This window comes from Brachyistius frenatus, unplaced genomic scaffold (genome assembly GCF_029030835.1).
Source record: "Brachyistius frenatus isolate BFR_SWC_R1_liver_20210118 unplaced genomic scaffold, ASM2903083v1 Contig_3, whole genome shotgun sequence".
Lineage (NCBI taxonomy): Eukaryota > Metazoa > Chordata > Actinopteri > Embiotocidae > Brachyistius > Brachyistius frenatus.
In genome coordinates, this window is record NW_027210602.1 from 10,275,485 (window position 1) to 10,294,665 (window position 19,181).

Consider the following 19,181-nt stretch of genomic DNA (forward strand, 5'->3'; position numbering starts at 1 on the left):
CGTCAAACAGTTTCTCACTGGTCTTCAGCTGAGGTTTTTTTTAGGCGGAGCTAAAAAACCCAACCTATCTACCTCACAACAACCTATCTACGTCAGATCACAGATGGTTTATATAACTCTCTGCATGGCTCCTCCTCTCACACGGTGAAACGCTATAAAAGCCTGGAGTTCATTTGCACAATAGGTCACCCCACTCGACTTCAGTTCTACTCCTGCCGTAGTCAGATAGTTATTGTACATCAGCTGGCTGCTACAGGACGTCTCCCTCCACCTGCAAGTGAATCTTTCCTGGAAGCAAGAACCTCCAAAGCAGCAGCGCTGCATCGCTGTTTAAATGTCCTACTGATGAAAGAAAAAGAGGTGGATTGATTTCATGAAGAGCTAAAGGAGACCGTAGGATGAACACCAACAGCCTCCTCTGCAGGGACCCATTTCAAGGTGGATAGTTTCAACTTGGACCGGAGACGGACCGAGTTCACAGACGCACCGCTTCTCCTGCAGCACAGAGCCGATCCGAGTTTCACCCTCACGCCGTTCATCTTCCGCTCGCACACCGGCACCGTCCACCGCCGCAGGACCGCCGGCAGTCTCCGCCACTACCATCAGCAGTCTCTTCCACCACTGCCGGCAGTCCACCACTCAGCGTAATTATACGAGATAACTTTTCCAGAGGTAACTCTGCTATATTTAGTCTGCGGTGCAAACCGCTAACGTGATTTTATTCGGTGTAGAATAACTTTAATTTGGTGAAATGGGAGCTAATGTGCTAATTAGCTTCTATTGAGCTGGTAGCTGAGCAGAGTTCAGAGAAAAATGCTCCGATAACCGCAGATTTTTTTTTTTATGCCTGTCCATCTTATGCCCGATAAGGAACTATAATATATGTAACTCTGTACTGTACATGTCGGGGTGATGGTAAACATGGACCAGAGGACATCTAGTCCTCCCGATTAATGATTACACTGTTGTACTCCAGTGTAAAGTTACAATCACCGAGCCTCTCGGTTACATGTACCGGTACCGGTCCGGATAAACAAGCCCAACTACATGTGCAGGAGGCTGCAGAGAGCAGGTGGAGGTGGAGGAGGAGGTGGAGGGACATCAGTGAAAGAGAAAGACTGCCGGCTGGACCTGAGCAGGTTCAAAGTTTGAATTGACGTGATGTAATGAATTGATGAGGTGATGTACAGATACACCAATGATCAGTGCAGCAGAAAACCTTCATCACCTAAATTGTGATGAGAGCAGATGTTCTCCTGAAGCTTCTTGGAGGGGTCGACCAGCTTGTGTTTTTCAAATGCAGGAGATTCATAGTGAGGCTGGAGGTGTAGCTCACAGTAAGAGACCAAACACTGCAGACAGGACTTGACGTCCAGCATAGCAGAGATCAACTGGAGCAGCTTGGAGTCCTGTCTTCTTCAACTCCTTCACTAAATCTGCTAACATGGAGTTTTTCACCAGGGCAGGCCTCGGTGTGAAGGTCTGTCTGCACTGAGGACAGCTGTGGATTTCCTTCTGATCCTCTTCATCTCAGTGGACTTTAATGCAGCTCATACAGTAGTTGTGTCCACAGGGAAGAGTCACTGGATCCTTCAGTGGATCCAAACAGATGGAACAGCAGAGTTTTTCCTCGTGCATCTGAATTCCTCTTTGTGCCATTTTCCCACTGAGAGACAGTGACTAATTGAGGGAGAGGTTCCCCAGTTCTGCCTCATTCCTAAAAGAGGAGGAGTTTAAAAGAGGTGACATGTTTTTTTTTAAAGATACCATTAATTCATTTGCAGTTCACAGTCTGTCAGAAACAATATGATCTTCTTCTCCTTTGTCTGTCATCTTTTGTTTCGACAGTTCCTTTAAATACAATTCAATATATGGTTGCCTTTAGAAAAGGTGCCCTTTAAATGCATGTTCCTGTAGCTGTATTTAGTTTCTGTGTGAACAGCTTTGGTTCAACAGTTGAACATGGTGCATGTGCAACTTCTCCATGGACATGAGCAGAGGGCACACATCAGAGTTTGTGTAAAACAACAGAGATCCTTCAACTGCTTAAGAAAGCAGATGTTGACTCAGACACGTTTTTAATTTGAAATGTCAGAAGGAAACAGGTTTATTGAAGGATACAAACTAACAGCAGGCTGACTTAGGCCCTTTAATATCAAAATCGACCAAAGACTCCCAGGCTTGTATCATGATGGACACAAAAACTTCAATATAAAGCTCTGAGACGTAAATTCTTATTAAGTTAGTGCACACACAGACATATTCTGCTCTATCAAACTGAACTAACAGACATACCATAAGCATACATATATTGAAACAGTATACAGTGACAAACAAATTTACCCTTCACTTCACAAACATGCAATCATCACAACCAACAAACAAATATGTTATCAATAAAGTCCTTTAAATGACCTGATTGTCTGACAATCCTGCTTGAAACATGAATATTGTCTGCCAGCTACGACTGGTCGCTCCTCAGCCCTGCAGTTTATCTGTGTTGTAATTCTACTAAATCTCTCCTCTAGTTGAAAAGTCCCGGGTCATATTGTAAACGCATGTGCTGCTCTCTTCTGGTCTGTATTAATAATTACAACTCAGACAACAGTGATGTATTATTAATTTAAGTCAGTTACGTGCAAATAGGTATGTGATCAAATAAATAAAAGAACAAATATTGAAATAGATTGTATGTGATTGGGACAGTTAATAAAAAAAAAAAACGATGTTACACTTCTTTAATAAAACACTTATTTTCCCACACAATATCAAGGTAACTCAGTACAACAAAAACGTTTTGCTCTACAGAAAAGCAGCCTAATTTTGGGTCCATAGGCCCAACCAAGTTCGGCTTGGGAAATTCGTATTCTTAAATACTGTAAAATCCTAACGCAATGACCATACTCGTAAATTTTGCTACTAAAAAGTTTATAATATGAATCAGCAATGTTAAGTTTTGCTATTGTATTGCATTGACTGGGGCAGTGGCTCACTGACCTAAGAAAATTAAGACATTTTTTAGTACTGTTTTAAATATTCCGAAATTTTATTTTAGATTTAAAATGTAAATTGTCTGTAAAATATCTCACATTTGAATGAAATGTAATGTCACATAACATAAACATTTACTTTTGACCCACGACCCTCCATCCACATAAACCTCTGGCCCCTAATAGGAAATATTATGGTACCTCGCATTACATTAATGTTTAGGATCAATAACACACCAATGCTGTTGGGAATACGAGCAATAATGTTGAGATGAGAAGTGGAGAAGTGCCACAAGATGTAGAGCAGGGAATCCTAAAAAAAATAATTATAAATAAATGTTGTCATCTCCCGTGCAACTTGCTCTTTAGTTCAATTTCCTTATTACAGTCTCATATGAGCAGGCTGCGCAGGTTTTGACTCAGTCAGCATGTAGCCTCGCCCCCAGGCTCTTATAATCAGTCACCTAGTCAAAGGAAGCCACACACACTGCAGCTGCCCACAGGGAGCGGAGAGCAAGGAGCTGCAGCGACACAAGTTTGTGAAGATAAACAGTCAAAGGGCATAATGATGAGGGTCAGTCTGCAAGCTCTAACATGTAAGTAAACTCTTCAATCAATACAGGCTGATTCCTGGTTTTCCTTTATTTTGTTTTCTTAAAAGAAAATCTTAGATTTCTGTGAATGTAGATGTTGTGAGAAATGTCAGAAAATGTGGAAAACTGCATAGCGGTTACAAAGATAATTCACTAAATTGACAATTGCTGAAATAAGTTCAGTTTCAATAATGGATAATTGACAAACAATACTGAAAAACTACCATGTAAATTCTGATTAATATCTAGGCTCCAAAATGTTCTTCCTGCCAAATGACAGAGCGGTAAATCCTTGGAGTTTTATTTAAGTTACCGTTTGGTTGAAATTATTTCCTTTTATGAAGTCAGTCTTTACAGCATCTTTAACAAAATACTTTTTTTCAACTGGGTCAAAGAAGATGAAGTTAAAGAAGAAGTTAATGTTCAATGCAGAAAGTTATAATAAAAAGCCAGCTTCTCCAGAGGGAGGTAACAAAACAAAATGCTTATTTAATGTTTGATTTGGTGTGAAAGTACATGAGATATTTTCACTGGTATTAACTCAGTGTTGCAGAAAAATTCATAGGCAGGAAGTCATCTTATTTTTTTTTTACTTTGACTTTTTCTTGCGGTTTTGGAACCTGTGGGTAGAGATGGAGCTCTTACACCACAGAATAATGTTAATCATGTTAGAAAGACAGACTTTGTGGTGCTGCACATTTTGTATTTATTTTCAATACTTTACGTGACTGAATTTTAAATCTCGTGACCAGTACACTGTTGTAAGAAAAAAGGAAACCCTTAAATGCACCATGCCGTATCTCTGCTCTGACTTCCTGTTTGTAGAAACACGAATGGAAAAACTCTGCTTGCATCACAACGACTTACATGGCCCTGCTCCGCGGACTGTTAACTGTGATCCTCTCAGGTTTTATTGGCTCTAATAATGAAATCATAAGATAATGGAGCTGTGCGTGCTGTGTTCAAAGTCCCAGCTGCTGAAATACCCGGAAAGACTGCACAGTTACAGGATATGACTGTGAAATGAGAAAACCATCTTTGTGTTAGGTGGTCTCTTAATACTTTGACTTCCTTACCTCTCACTAAGCGCTACTCCTTTGGTTCCTACTGATGATACAGATCTTCCCAAACATGTAGTTGCCTTTTTTAAGTGTAATAGCAAAGCTTTCCTTGCAAAACTTTGGATTGGTTATAGTTTATATATTGTGTAGCTTCCTAGCTGAAAAATTGTGGACACCAGGACACTATACACTCATTTGATTACATGTCATTACAATGGCATTGATATTAATATTAATATTCACTGCCACTCTTCTGGGAAGGCTGCAGTTTCCTGTTGCTAGCCTCAACCACATGAGTTGACTGTAATAAGACTATTGAATATTATTACACATCTGTCCAACATTTATAGGTCATTAGGGGCCTTCTAAACCTACTAGTAGGTTCTACTGTTCAAACTGTGGAAAACTGCTCCTAGTGGGCCAAAAGCATATATTTATAGCGATCAAGAGTGGCTGTATTACTTATGACAGGAGCAACGAAGCCTGTGATGTGAGGTAGTATAGGTTGTAGTAAAGTGAGGAAGTCTCCACGTCGAGGGCAGTTGGATTGTTCAAACACAAGTTTTTCACAAAGGATATCACTTTTTGACACGAAAAATGATGTCCTTTGTCCATGTGAAAGGAAAAGTCATCATTGACTCATTTTGAGTTTCGTATATAGCCTAGCTTGCATAACGTATTTAACTTACCCAACGTTTAATGTAACAAATACACTTATTTTAACTCAATAACGCCTGTTGCTACTCCTCTTCAACAGTCATATCATTGATACCTGCTGAGTGAGCTAGCTCGAGGTGGAGGAGTTCTCAATCTTATGATGGCCATTAAATAGGCTGCTAATAATGGAATCGGGTGCCTAGACTGGTTTCTATTTAGCCATGACGCTTTACGTTTCTATCTCTCAGCACGTTTTGACAATTTTCGTTTTTGCCTCTGTGTTTTATGACTTTCATTTGGTTTCAAGGAATCTGATTCTGTGATTTCTCTTCTGCAATTATTAGTAAATTATGTAGCATCAAAACTTTTACAGGACAGTTGGGTGGGGGTGGCTGGCGGTTGTTATTAATTGGCAGTTTTTCTGCTCCCTGACTGTCGGCCATAGGTTTACACTTTTTCACACAATGTCATTACATCCTGTCTTATGTGACTGATGATTCTAGATTTTGGGTGCAATTTTTGTTGTTCTTTATTACTGTTTATCAAGTTAAAGTCATTGAGATGTTCTATCAAGTTCCTGGTTAATGCACCAAAAACAATGGATCGGAAATATTCTAGAAAGCAACTAATCATCACTAGTTTCACCATGCCTTGTAAATGCCCAAATCTCTTAAACTCCATGCTGCAGGTTTGTTACGTGAGCTTTCTCTTATAAACATGAAGGGTCAAACTCAAACAAAGGTTTTCAAAAGCGAGTTAGGACTCATCACACTGACTAAACTGACCTCGATAAGTCAAATCTTTGGAGTGCGTCCTAAAGATTAGAACCACATTCCTAATTAAAACCAATTACATTAAAGAGGACGAAGGTTGATTATGTATTGGAATAATTACTCCAACATTTTCTTTACTGACAAGAACATCAAGCAGGGGTGTTGTATGTGCTGACATAAATGGCAGGAATTAACTTTGAAAATACTTTGACAAGTAAAAAACATCATCTGTTTTGAATTACAGGTTTACTGTTGCTCTGTTCACCTTCCTCAACAACAGCAACAGCGTCTCCTCCAACATCTCCATTGTCTTCCACATCTCCGTCATCCACATCTGTCACAGATCAGACGGAGGCTCTTTCAACAGATGTAACAACAGGTATTACAGATACAACCGGCAGTAGTATCAGCATCCCCAACTCCAGCACCACCCAAACGGACGGCACCAAAGCCACCCAAACCACAGATGACATCAGCACCACCCCCGGCACTGCCGTCAGCACTACTCAAGTCAATGGCACCACCAAGACCTCTCAAACTACCAACGACACCGGTACCACCGCCAGCACTGCCATCAGCCCCACTGAAGTTTATAGCACCACCAAGGCCTCTCTAACTACCAACGACATCGGTACCACCGCCAGCACTGCCATCAGCCCCACTGAAGTTTATAGCACCACCAAGGCCTCTCTAACTACCAACGACATCGGTACCACCGCCAGCACTGCCATCAGCCCCACTGAAGTTTATAGCACCACCAAGGCCTCTCTAACTACCAACGACATCGGTACCACCGCCAGCACTGCCATCAGCCCCACTGAAGTTTATAGCACCACCAAGGCCTCTCTAACTACCAACGACATCGGTACCACCGCCAGCACTGCGACCAGCACAACTCAAATCAGTGCCACCAACAGTAAAACCACCAGGATCACCCAAACCACCAGAACAACCAGTAACAGCGAAACCACCAGAGTCACCACCAGCAGTAATACCCTGGAACAGGAGGGACACAAGTCTGAGGCTCTGAGCTCAGGTACGTAGCATCAACTATAAATATACTTATATATTTTTTAAAGCACTACAAACATTTTAAAATATGTTGTGCGAAGGTTTTATGCACATGTTAATTTATATCCTCATTCAATCTTTATTTACATTCAGAAAGAACATATTGGCCAGTAATTTAATCATTCAAACAAATCTGTATCCATTAGAAGCAAAACGCTGGCACAGTGGTGCTTTTAGCTAAACCCTCAAATTTGCATGCTAACATACTCAACATTACAATGTTAACATGACCATCTTCAGCAGGCATGACATAATCATGGCCTGATTGCTTATTATTCCTAAACACACACAAAAAAGTTGAGCCTCTATGAAACCAGCCTCTAAGAGCTCCACAATAACTGGTTTCTGTATTAAGTGTAAGCGAGTACATGAGTTGCATTACCCATGAATGTGGATTGTGATATGGAATCATTTCATTGTTAGAATGGCCATTGTCACGATTCACCTTTCCCACTATCTACTGGACTTTAAAATGCCCTATCAGACATGCATCCATCATTTATAATGACAATGTATCCATTTATCTGTACACACTTTATCCTGTACAGTCTTGGTAGGAAGCCCCCTCGTCACGCTGCTGCTGTTCATTAAAAACACAATTTATTGCACACAGTCCCAAGGTGTGGCAGCGGTGGCAGAGTGTCAGCCGATGCATGCATGTTGATTGGTGGGCGTTTTGTGGCACATGCTGTGGACCCCCTCGGTGCCATCTATGTTGTCTCACTGAAAGGAATGATAAAACGGTGTTGACACAATGCTAATTTCTGTCAGAATACAAACTGTTTGTTACTAGCCCCCTTTTGCTATTTATCTCCAGCTGGTCCAGAGATCTCTGATGACCCAGTAACTCATTACTTATTTTATAAAAGCATGGTCAAAATATCCTGCCCAAAAAATATTTTGCACTTTAGAGCATGCTAACTCCCAAAACGATTGTTTTCTGCCTATGACACCCCAACTGTAATTGTCTGTTAATGTAAACAAACTACATCACCTCATACACAACTAACCTTATAAGGAAACCAAGTACAGGTGACCACAGATTTCTAATTAAAGAGGTCAAAATTAACCACGCAGAGTTTATACATCGAGTAGCTCTTCCTCCTCCTCTCTGGCCTCTTTACCTGTGGTTGTTAATATGTGAACAAAACAGTTTGCTGTAACACTTCCTTGTTTACTGAAGCAGGCTGACATTTTTTCCCTGTGAATTCATAAGCTCAGTGTCTGCAAATAATAAACTAGCTTTTTCTGTATTTATTTCCTATTTGCTTCCACACTCTATGATCAGGTTTGGATGTACAACCTCAGGGTTATTGTATGTCCTTCATCTTTGCAAAAACACACCAAACATCTCTTCATACATACTTATTCATTCTTACAACAATACTTTTGAGGAGTGCTCTTTAGAATGGCATTAAACACAACTCTGGGAATGATGTTGTTTTTGTCTTCTGTAAATGAGTTTGTCCCTTGTCACTGAAACCATAATCAGTGACTGCTGCATCTAATAGAACATGTGACTCAGCACTTGTATTGTGCCTCACTAGGGCACTGGTTTTCAAAGTTGTACTATTCCTAGGAAAAACATGTTGAGTAGAATGAATCATCCAGTTACCTATAGAGCCCCATAAACTGAAGTCAGGAAATGAAACTGGAACTGTTATTCTGGGGATAACAGTTAAAAAAGCAACAGATGCTAGTCCATCAGATAACATCCATCCCTTGACATAGAATTTGTAAGAGGGCAGAAGCCCAATTTACAAAATACAGGTGAAGTGTCTGGTTTTATCGGAAGGTTCCAGCAGTAGAAAATACGTTAATGTTTACAGGACAGGACTGAGAAATGTATGATGCCGAATACCCTTTTTGGTATAAGTTGCCTTCATTGCTTATTGTCTTTATAGTTTACATTTTCATGTACAAACTTTTATGTTACCCTCGGGCTGAATTATAATAACTTTGTTGATCCCTTAACTTTTCATCTAGCGCCATCATCAGGTCAAAGTTTCAGTTTATCTATTACTTTGGTTTGTGACCCAAAACCAGTCTCATCAGACTTAGCTGTGCTTTTGATCATTGATCATTTTATAAAGATACCAAAAAAAAAAGTTTAATAAATTAAAATATAAAAAATTGTGCTTAGAAAAAAAGAGCGTGGACATTTTAGCATATTATAGCTAATTTAGCATTTGACTTAAAGCACCATTGTGCCTCAGTACAGCTTTACAGAGCTGCTAGCATGAATGTACACTTCCTGTTTTTATTGGGACTTTATCTTATCTCCAGTAACTTTTAGTGATTACGGTCAAATTAAAGTCTGCAGTTGTTTCTTTGTCAATTGTAAGGGAAGAGGACTGTTTAAGAGTACATGGTGCAAACCTGTATCTTACACTCAACCATCTAACATCAAATGAGTTCAAAGATCAGAAAGCTTTTTGTTCCAGAGTCAGACAGACGATCTGAGCGCCACAGCCAGCAATGAGCCCTCACATCACATTCATTTATTACTTGGCAGTTTGTTAGCCATATGATTTATACTTTCACCTTAAAGACAGGTGTTGAGAACAGCCTCATTTTTCAACAGTTTACTGAACTCAAGAACTATCACACACACACACACACACACACACACACACACACACACACACACACACACACACACACACACACACACACACACACACACACACATACAAAGAGACCTGCGACAGTGTGTCTGATCCAGTTTCTCACGAGAAGATTATTTATTAAATAAGCTTAAAGGTCAGTTCAAAGTCATTCACAGTTTAATAAGATCAGCAAAATAGTTACAATGTGGGTTGGTCCAATTGTCCAACTACAAGGTGTGTCTACATGATGACATGACTTGCAACCTAATGATACTTTTGAATGGCACCAACACAGTTTTAAGTAGTTTTGTAAATCAAAATTAACGAATGATTCTATGAAGTTTTGGGAAGTTTGTTCTTTCTGTTTTCTGCTTTATGGTTCTGTAGACCTCCAGGTGGGTTTGTCTATTGGTCAGGTGGTCAGTCCACCTCTGGACTAATTAATTGCTTTCAAATTTGATCTAAATTGATTTGTATTCTGTCCCTTTAACTTTTTGTCCATTGCTAATGTTCGGTCACAATTTTAATTTGTCCAGTGCTTTGGTTTATGGCCAAATACCTTCATAACTCTTGACACATCAGTACTTTGTATTTAGACTTAATTTGCATATGGCTATCAGGTAATAAACTTTGAACATGGCTGACATCATAATTTGTTAGAGTCAATATTTTAGCATTGTCATTAGCATTCAGCTGTGTACAGCCTCACAGTGCTGCTGTCATGGCTGTAGACAAAAGTAATTCTTAACCAACAATGAACATTTAAGACAAAGGGTGAGAGAGGGACCAAAGAGTTTGTTTAACTTTTTGGTTATTGTAGGAGATTGATATCAATTAATTACATTTCAGTTACTAATCCCAATAACGCTCTGTTACTTTGATATTTGTGGGTTGACTTGTTTGCTGTTTTACCAGTTGCCTAGTTGTGTTAGGGCATTGACGATATCAAGCTCTTCAAAGGCATTTCTGAAAATAGTTAGAGTGAGTAACAACACAATGAGTTATGGAAAAATGAATGCATTGCACTTAGTAACTTGTAAAAGAATGTAATGTGTATAAGGAAGAGAAACAAAGAAACACATAGCGAAATTTAGGAAGTATTACTCACAATAACATATTTTTTAACTAATGACCTGTTCTGAGACTTCTTGTGTCTTTCTTTCTCCGTCCCTTTCTCTCCAGGAAGTATTGCAATGATTGTTTCCTTTTTCATTGTCTTGGTCATCCTGGTGTTGGGAGGGCTGTTCTACTACAAGATCAGGTGAGTCCAGACCCCTAAACAAATATTCTACAAAATGCATTAACATGCTGTTATTACCAACTAAAGCTCAAGTACATTTTGTGGAAGATGCACTTGTATATAGGCTCGGGGGTTTCACGGTTTGCACAGTATCTTAACTGTTCTAAGGACTACGCTCTTCTCAGCATAGACTCCGCTGTTGTACCTCACATCGGCAGGAGGCACTCTCCCAGTTTGGGGGCCACAGCTGCAAATGCTCCTGTTACCTCTCAAACCACTTTGCACTTCTTCCACATCTGTTCCACTTGTTCCTTCAGGTGCTGACACTTCTCAGTCTGCATGTGCTTCTTATTCTTGATGTTACTATCAGCTGGGATTTCCAAATTTATCACAAATTGATCTGGTCCTTATAAACTACCATTATGTCTGCTTCTTCTATCCATCAATGATACATCACAAAGAGTATTCAAAGATGCACCTTGTTTAATCCGGCTCTGACACTCACTAATCCTCGTTTGGACTCTTTTCAGTGCTTGTAGAGTATCAGGATGTATCATGGTAATTGTGAGGAGTTTTTGACATCAATGACACCTGTGGCCATCTTAGTATTCCAGCTGGATCTGAAGACTGGTAGGGTGTACATGTTAACAAGTTGGATCTTCCTAAAATAATATGTAAATATGTCTCTTTATTTTTCATTCCAGACGGACTTCTTACGGTCGACTACCGGAGAGCAATGACTGCAGCACTTTAGCAAACTTCAGCAACCCCATGTTTGACCCTTGAATCTTAATATTTGACCTCCAATCCCACAAGAACCCGAAGTCCTCCGTCTGCAGACGGGACCGTTCTGACCAGAATGTGTTAACAGTTTGGGTGTACTGAGTTCAGGATGGTCAGATTTTATAAGTCGGCAGGACTGTATGATTTCAATCAATTGCAGAATGCAAAACCAATGTGAAATTTCTCTTTTTCTTAGTTTAAGTAGCAATATTTTAAAAATGGAAATTAAAAGCAGCTTTTACTGAGGGAGCATTCCAAACATCTCTAGTTGCCTAAACTCTCATATGTTACAGGCTATAATCACATTACCATTAGTGGAAATGATCCTTGATTTTAAAAAGGGGCTGCGTAAACTGAAAGGAAATAACATTTTTAGAGTATCAGTAAATCTGGAAGCAATGATGAAGAGTTTATGAATAACAAACTCAATTTGACAGTAAACTGCTTAAAATGTACAGTAGTGCACACTGACAATTATTTTGCTTTAGTCTTTGTGCTATTTTCAGTAAAACGTTCAATAATCTTGACAGTGGACACTTTGTTGTTGAATTTTTTTAAGCTTAAATGTGAAAACTAAGAATTGCTGTCAGCACACAGAACAAGTCTCATCATAGTGTCATGTTACAGCCCAGAAAGGAGAATAATTGGAAGAAAATGTCTGAGATTTAATTTATTACTTTTGATATCCAGAGTACAGAAGTATGTTTTTCCATCTAAGGAATATATTTTTTTTTATGCATAAAACTAACTGGTGCGGAGGTAAAGAGAGACTGGCCTTTCGAAGAAGAATCTGGTTCCTGAAGTGTGCAAGAGCAATGCTTTGAATCTCCACCAGCTCCAAATGCTGAAAGGGCACATTTATCAATCCTTTGAGGATAAAAACACATTTTGTTCTCAAATCCTATTTTCATCAAATGAAGTCTTAAGGAAACATAGGGTAAGAAACTGCCTCTCTCTCATGCCTGATCAATCCCAGCTATATTTATGAATGAGTTATATCATTGAATATTGTGTGGGTGTGAATCTTTTTCATGTTTTGTATGATTTTGCCATTTGCAGCACAGCCAGGCTGCGGTTTTGATTGTGATGTTCACTAATTTTCTGTTTATTTACATTTAGGTGAGGAATAATGCCATTTGGATTTTTTTTTTTACCACATGTTGATATGATTGTGTGTGTGACTGAAATGTTTGTGCCATAAAAGTGATAAAAGAACAATGTGAGTCAGTGTGATGGTTGTTTAAAGAAAATTTAGTGATAATTTTAAAGTGCATTTAAATGTGTTTTAACCAATGACAATGTCACTCTGTTGGTTAATCAACAAAAAAAATGTATACCTATGAAAGTTGGTACAGACATTCAATATAAACTCGACAACCACCTGACTTCTCATTTAGCATCATTATCTCATCAAAATGTCCATCAATGATTCCTTTAGTTTGGTTAATGCCTAAAATGTACTTTATTTTGTGCTAATTAGCATTTGATAGCAACATGCTAAACTAAAACAGTGAACATGGGACACATTATAGCAGTTTCTGTCAATGATGCATGTTAGCATTATAGACAGAAAACTAGAATGAAAACTAAAATTAGCAAGTATCTCTTATAAGCAAAGCCAAACAGAGCTGCCTGCATGACAGTAGCAGTAATGTTGGCTCAGCATAGGAACTAAAATTAGATCCAAACCAGCAGCATTTTCTTACTTGACCTGATAAACAACATTTGTTTACAATTAATTTGCATATTGAGATAACACATTTTAATATGAGGTTTAAATGTGAAGACCCATTGATTGAATAGTATAATCCAGATAATGTTTCAAGTCACAGATGTTTATAGTTTCCCAAGCCTGTGTTTGGGCCCTCTGGAGTACGTAATAAATCTGTATCTAAATCTCTAAACGAAAGCGCAAATGCATTGATGAAAATGTAATTTTTAAACCAAAGTGCTAATCTGATGGTACAGGTGTCGACCAGCATCACCAAAATCCTGCAAGCATTATTTAGTTTAATTATTTATACATATATTTATTTTGAGATCCATCCATGCTTGTCACAGTACGCAAGTATCTAATATTTTACAAAACAACAGTATACTTCATGATCTTGAAATGTAAAAATTAAATCAGAAAAGGACGGCCCCTTCAGCTCAGCGTTATCCAGAAACAGTCGTGCAGCCATCCCAATACAAAAGCAAGATGACTGTAATTACGTGAAACAAATAAAATGATACAACAACATGTGGATGCTGAGGTTCAGCAGAATCTCTGCATCTCTGCGTCTCAATAGGCTGCAGAACATTTACTAGAGGAAGCTTTAATAACAGTCCTGTCATTGCTGCCCTCCAATTCTAACTGCTTCCATTCTTCATCTTTCTAAAAACCCTTTACCATGAAACCCTCCTTTCCTGCCCACACGCTCTTTTCTCTTCCCACAGAGTCCACACCAGCTTGCCTCTATCCTTTATTATCTTTCTCCACCTCCACCGAGGGTCTGAAATGGACTGAATATGGTGGAGCAGTAAGTCCTCAACAAATTGGTCATCATTTAAAATACCACTTTCTTGATGACTAAATAAAAAGTGCAAGATTCATCTTTTAAATCCAGTGGAGTAGAAGTATTATAAGTCAATGTGGAAATACTCAAGTAAAGTACAATTACTTGAAAGTACAGTACTTGAATAAATGTACTTGGTTACTTCCCACCATTTTGAGTGTGTGATAAATGTAGGTTTTTTTTTTCTTCTTTTTCTTCTGTGACTGGTCTGTTGTTTTCTTTATTCAAATTGTCAATTTGACTTTGTTTTTATTAATATGAAATGACAATTTTGACGTCATATGTTTAAGTATACCAACTTTATCTGGACTGTTTCAAATAGGACCTTATGTCTGTTTGTTCATAAAAAAAAAAAAAGCTAACACTGTTTTCACCTAAATGTACCATTTCTTAGGTTTGAAATTATACATTTCTCAGGTGACATTTTAAACTAGTATTCAGATCCTTTCCTTCAGAAAAAGAATAAATACAAGACTGTGAAAATATGCCAATACAATTTAAGTGCTACATCTGAAATTTGACTTATAGGTCAAATGAAGTGTCATCAATCATATGCTATGAAGGTAATTATTAAGTATCAAAAAAAGTAATATACTATTACTGCATGAACACTATATTATAAGGACTGCATTGTATTGATTACCATTACTGATGTATTATGGTGCGAACAACATTACAATTTTAATGTAAGTAAACAGACACAGTCATGTTAGTTACACAACAATATCTAATAATCTGACATTAGCCAACACAACTGCTGTAAGGAAACTGCGCATTTTATTGCATCTGAATTCACCTTTTTTTCCCCCCGAAGAAACACTGTGAAACGTCTAGCTTTAAGAAGAACATTCTGATTTTTGTTCAGCAAAACCTAAAGCCACAAAGTTACTGATGACTCTAAAATCATGTATTTCTTACTAAGTGTAAAGTAGCATTGAATGAAAACACAAAAGTAAATACAACGTCAGCAGTGTCACTTTCTAGCAACTGATACATTGCCTCTCTATTTGTCGCTGGGCAGCAGCAGTAATAATAGAGGGAGCAGATTTCTGAGCTGCACTGTTATTATCAGTCCTTAAATACTCTAAGCAGTGTGTGTGTGTGTGTGCGTGTGTGTGTCCTTTATAATTACACTGAGGGAAGGGCGGTACCATTATTTACATTAAAAACATCTGGACAGCAGAACAAGCTATAGTACTTCAATTTCAGTGCAGCTCTGTGTCAGTAAATGAGATGATGTGGTTTTTTTTATTTTTCTTCTCAGTGATGCACATATAAATATTCCACTATATGTGTGAGCTATAAAGAATCATCTGTTTTTTGTTTTTTTTCATTTCCTTCACCGGCCTCACTGAACAGAGCTGGTGTCAGACTTTGAGAAACAGGAAGAAGCCTTTTCCTCTCTCACTCACTTTGTTCAAAGCTTGCAGCGGTTTGAAACCAGCAGTTTGAAACCAGCAGTTTGACACACTGAGGACTCTGTTACTTTGGACACATTCAGCTTTAACAAGAGACAGAGATGAGATTTTTATGGACAGAATGGACATATCAGGATGAAAATCACATTCTCTTTATACATTTTGAGAAAAAAAAAATTCAACATTAGTTTAAACTGATCTTTATACAAAACAAAAATGTTACGGACAGTTTGAGGAATACCGGGCTGGGCTGAGTGCTTTTAAGTGTTCAGACTAAATGCAGAATTATTATGACCAGTATGTTTGGCACAAATCTTTTCTATCTATTAAGATTTCATTTTAATAAATACAACTAATCATTCATATTGTTTTAAATAAGACTGCAGCCAGAGCAGCTCTGTGAAGCTGCAGAGCAGCAGGTGATTCATGTTTAACATGTTCACGTCCTCACGTTAGCATACGGGTGTGTAGACAATTCAGGAAGTGAAGGATAATAAATATTAACTTTGGTCTGATACCTGTGGTGGAAAGTAACTAAGTACAACTTCTCAAGTATTCTAATTAAGTGTCATTTTGAGGCACTTGTACTTTACATGTGTATTTCCATTCTCTGTTAATTTATACTTCTACACCACTACACTAAAGTGAAATATTATACTTTCTACTCCATTACAACAGCTCCAGTTACTTTTCAGATAAGGAGTTGATATATAATAGACACTAGAATAAAACACATTGTTGATGAAACCAGTGGTCTCGAACCTGTTCGTCTTCTGACGTCTTACAAAAATCGTTGTGTAGTTCGGGTCACATTTCAGAAGTCTATGAGACTTTAACAACTCCACTAAACATTCATTTTTCTCACGGTTTTATTTCAAGAAATGTTCACTTGACCCAATATCTCATCAAAAATTTTAAACTTGAGAAAAACAGATTTGTAGTTTCACATTTATTTTCTTCTTTTATCTCAGAATAATCATCTGACAAACTCTCTATCTGTTGCTGGATAAACAACTGGATAGAAGGTAGTTTAAATCAGCTCCACCTGCAGCAGCTGCAACAGTAACATACAGCTGACACATTGATGTCTCACTAATAATAATAAGGTCTCGTCTAATAACGTAACAGTCAGAGGGACCAAACCAGGACTTTTACTTCTATACTTTAACTACATTGTGTTCCTAGTATTGATGTCTTTTAATAGGATTTTTCTTGAATCTGAATACTTCTTCCACCTCTGGTGATACCTTCAAAACCAACAAACAGTGTTTGCCCACACGGCATACTAACAGAACGGAAACCATCCGTTGCATTGCAGTTTTATCTCAGATGAAAAACAGGAGGCGGTTTCACTTTCCTTCACATGTAGACTCGTCAGCTCACTGCAGCTCCACCGCTTCACGTTTCTGCAGGTTTTCACTTCAGGATTATGAGCTGTTGTGTGACCTGAAAACAGGTATATGAAACCGTCCATGAATTTTCACCACCCGGGGTTATGGTGGGAAAAGAGATACGAAGAGAACAGCTGTATGTATTCTAGCGGCTCTTTTATCATAAAAAGTGTGGACTTCTTTTAGCCAGCAGCTCACTGTTACCTCACACGGAATATTATCCACATTTAACCAAGTAAAAATGGGGATTTGGTGAAAAGTAAAAAGGCAGAACTGGAAAACACATTTGGGTGATTTTTTTTTTTAATGAACCGATTTTCACTTGATGTGATGTTTTACAACATTTAGTGGGGGAAAAAAACAATACATAAACCAACTTACACCGCAAATCTAATGTCACTGATGTGAATATAATAACTGAAAACACCTTGCAATAAGAAAAATAAATATCCCCAAATGCAGTACAGAGCAGTTTGGTGTGGCTCTGGATTTATGGATTTAACTATCAGATTTCTTGGATGTTTTTTCGGTGAGTGTCCGTGAACACTGTTGCTGTTTTCTAAAACATTCTTCCTGAGTGTAACGGGCATCTTCATGGTCTTAGAGACATTTCCTCTGAAAACATGAACGATGTTGCAGCTGTTTGTGACCGATGTACAATCAGTCCCAACTCATTTAAAGATGCACTGCACCCTGCTCTTCACTGAGGCTGTGACACTGATAACTTTCTGAAGCTGCCCTCTGTCTCCTTATTATCTCAACTGTCTGCTGCATCAATTACACACTGAAAAATATCAAGAACAAAGGAAAAGTCTAAAACATGAATCTGAAAAGAAGATCAGTGTTAAACACAGAACTCAAGAACAAATGAACAAGACTTCATTTCAACATCTTAATTAAAGAAATTCATTTTAACACCTTTAACATTTGAAAGTGGCAGACATTATGAACTCTGAAAAATCCATATCTATGCTAACACAATGAAAAAAAGATGTGTTGGTTTGTCAGCTGGTCTGGAAACAACTTTGCTCCAGATGTGATATAGAACACTTTGAAAGATTTACTGACATTCATGGTGAGCTCCCGATTCTATAGTGCTACTATGAGGATGACATTTGTGTTTCAAAGTGAAAAATCTTCACAAGTATTTCAGGGGTTTACCATCAAATTTGATTCAGATATTCAGGTTCCCCTGCAGTGGAAATTCCACTGACTCTGCTAATCTGGGGACTTTTCCTTCTCCCTGCAGTTCCAATTTTTCACATTGTCAGCAAAATTCCCAATGACTGTTCCACATATTGCTTCCTAATTTAGTCAAAATTAAACCACACTGAGGTTGAAGTACACATACTACTTATGACATCCCATCAGACTTGGCTGTATTTGGGGTTTTGTAATAATTAGCAAATGTAAGCATGCTAATCTGCTAAACTAAAATGGTGAACATGGTAAACACCAACCTACTAAATACCAGCGTGAACCATCCAGTTCACAACCTTTAGATGTGGTTGATATCATCAAGAATCCTTTACATCAAACTGGAAACACTGGAGGGAGTGGTTTTAAACATCCATGTGTCATACGGATTACCATGAATAAGGTGAGTTGAATATCAGTGAGAGTGAGAAATTTGTATCTGGAGGAAACACAACGTTTGCTTTCCATTTTGATGTTGTCAGTGTGTGGTGTTTCTCTTAATTTGTCCACCCACTGAAGTTCTATTTACACCTGATAGGTTGCACATGACCCTTGTTACCACTAGAGGTCAGTAGGCACCAGGTTTTGTAAAATACAAGAAAACAAAGACACTGGAGAGGAATTGACAGTCCTTTGGGGCGTGTGTGTGTGTGTGTGTGTGTGTGTGTGTGTGTGTGTGTGTGTGTGTGTGTGTGTGTGTGTGTGTGTGTGTGTGTGTGTGTGTGTGTGTGTGTGTGTGTGTGTGTGGATGTTAGGACAAATTACACTTTTAGATCCTGTGAGAAAGAGCTCACCGATTAGCAAAAAGCTTATTGCTTTTTCAAAATCTTTAGTTTTCAA

At 38.3% G+C, this 19,181-nt stretch overlaps 1 protein-coding gene across 1 annotated transcript; it reads left to right on the top strand.

Moving 5' to 3' along the window:
- The first annotated feature begins 3,533 nt into the window (after nucleotides 1-3,533).
- parm1 (prostate androgen-regulated mucin-like protein 1) lies at nucleotides 3,534-13,001 on the top strand. Its single transcript, XM_069707348.1, has 4 exons — nucleotides 3,534-3,586; nucleotides 6,319-7,110; nucleotides 10,937-11,015; nucleotides 11,699-13,001. Exons 1-4 carry the CDS (start codon nucleotides 3,556-3,558, stop codon nucleotides 11,778-11,780), a joined length of 984 nt encoding a protein of 327 aa, XP_069563449.1. The 5' UTR covers nucleotides 3,534-3,555; the 3' UTR covers nucleotides 11,781-13,001.
- Nucleotides 13,002-19,181: the final 6,180 nt, after the last annotated feature.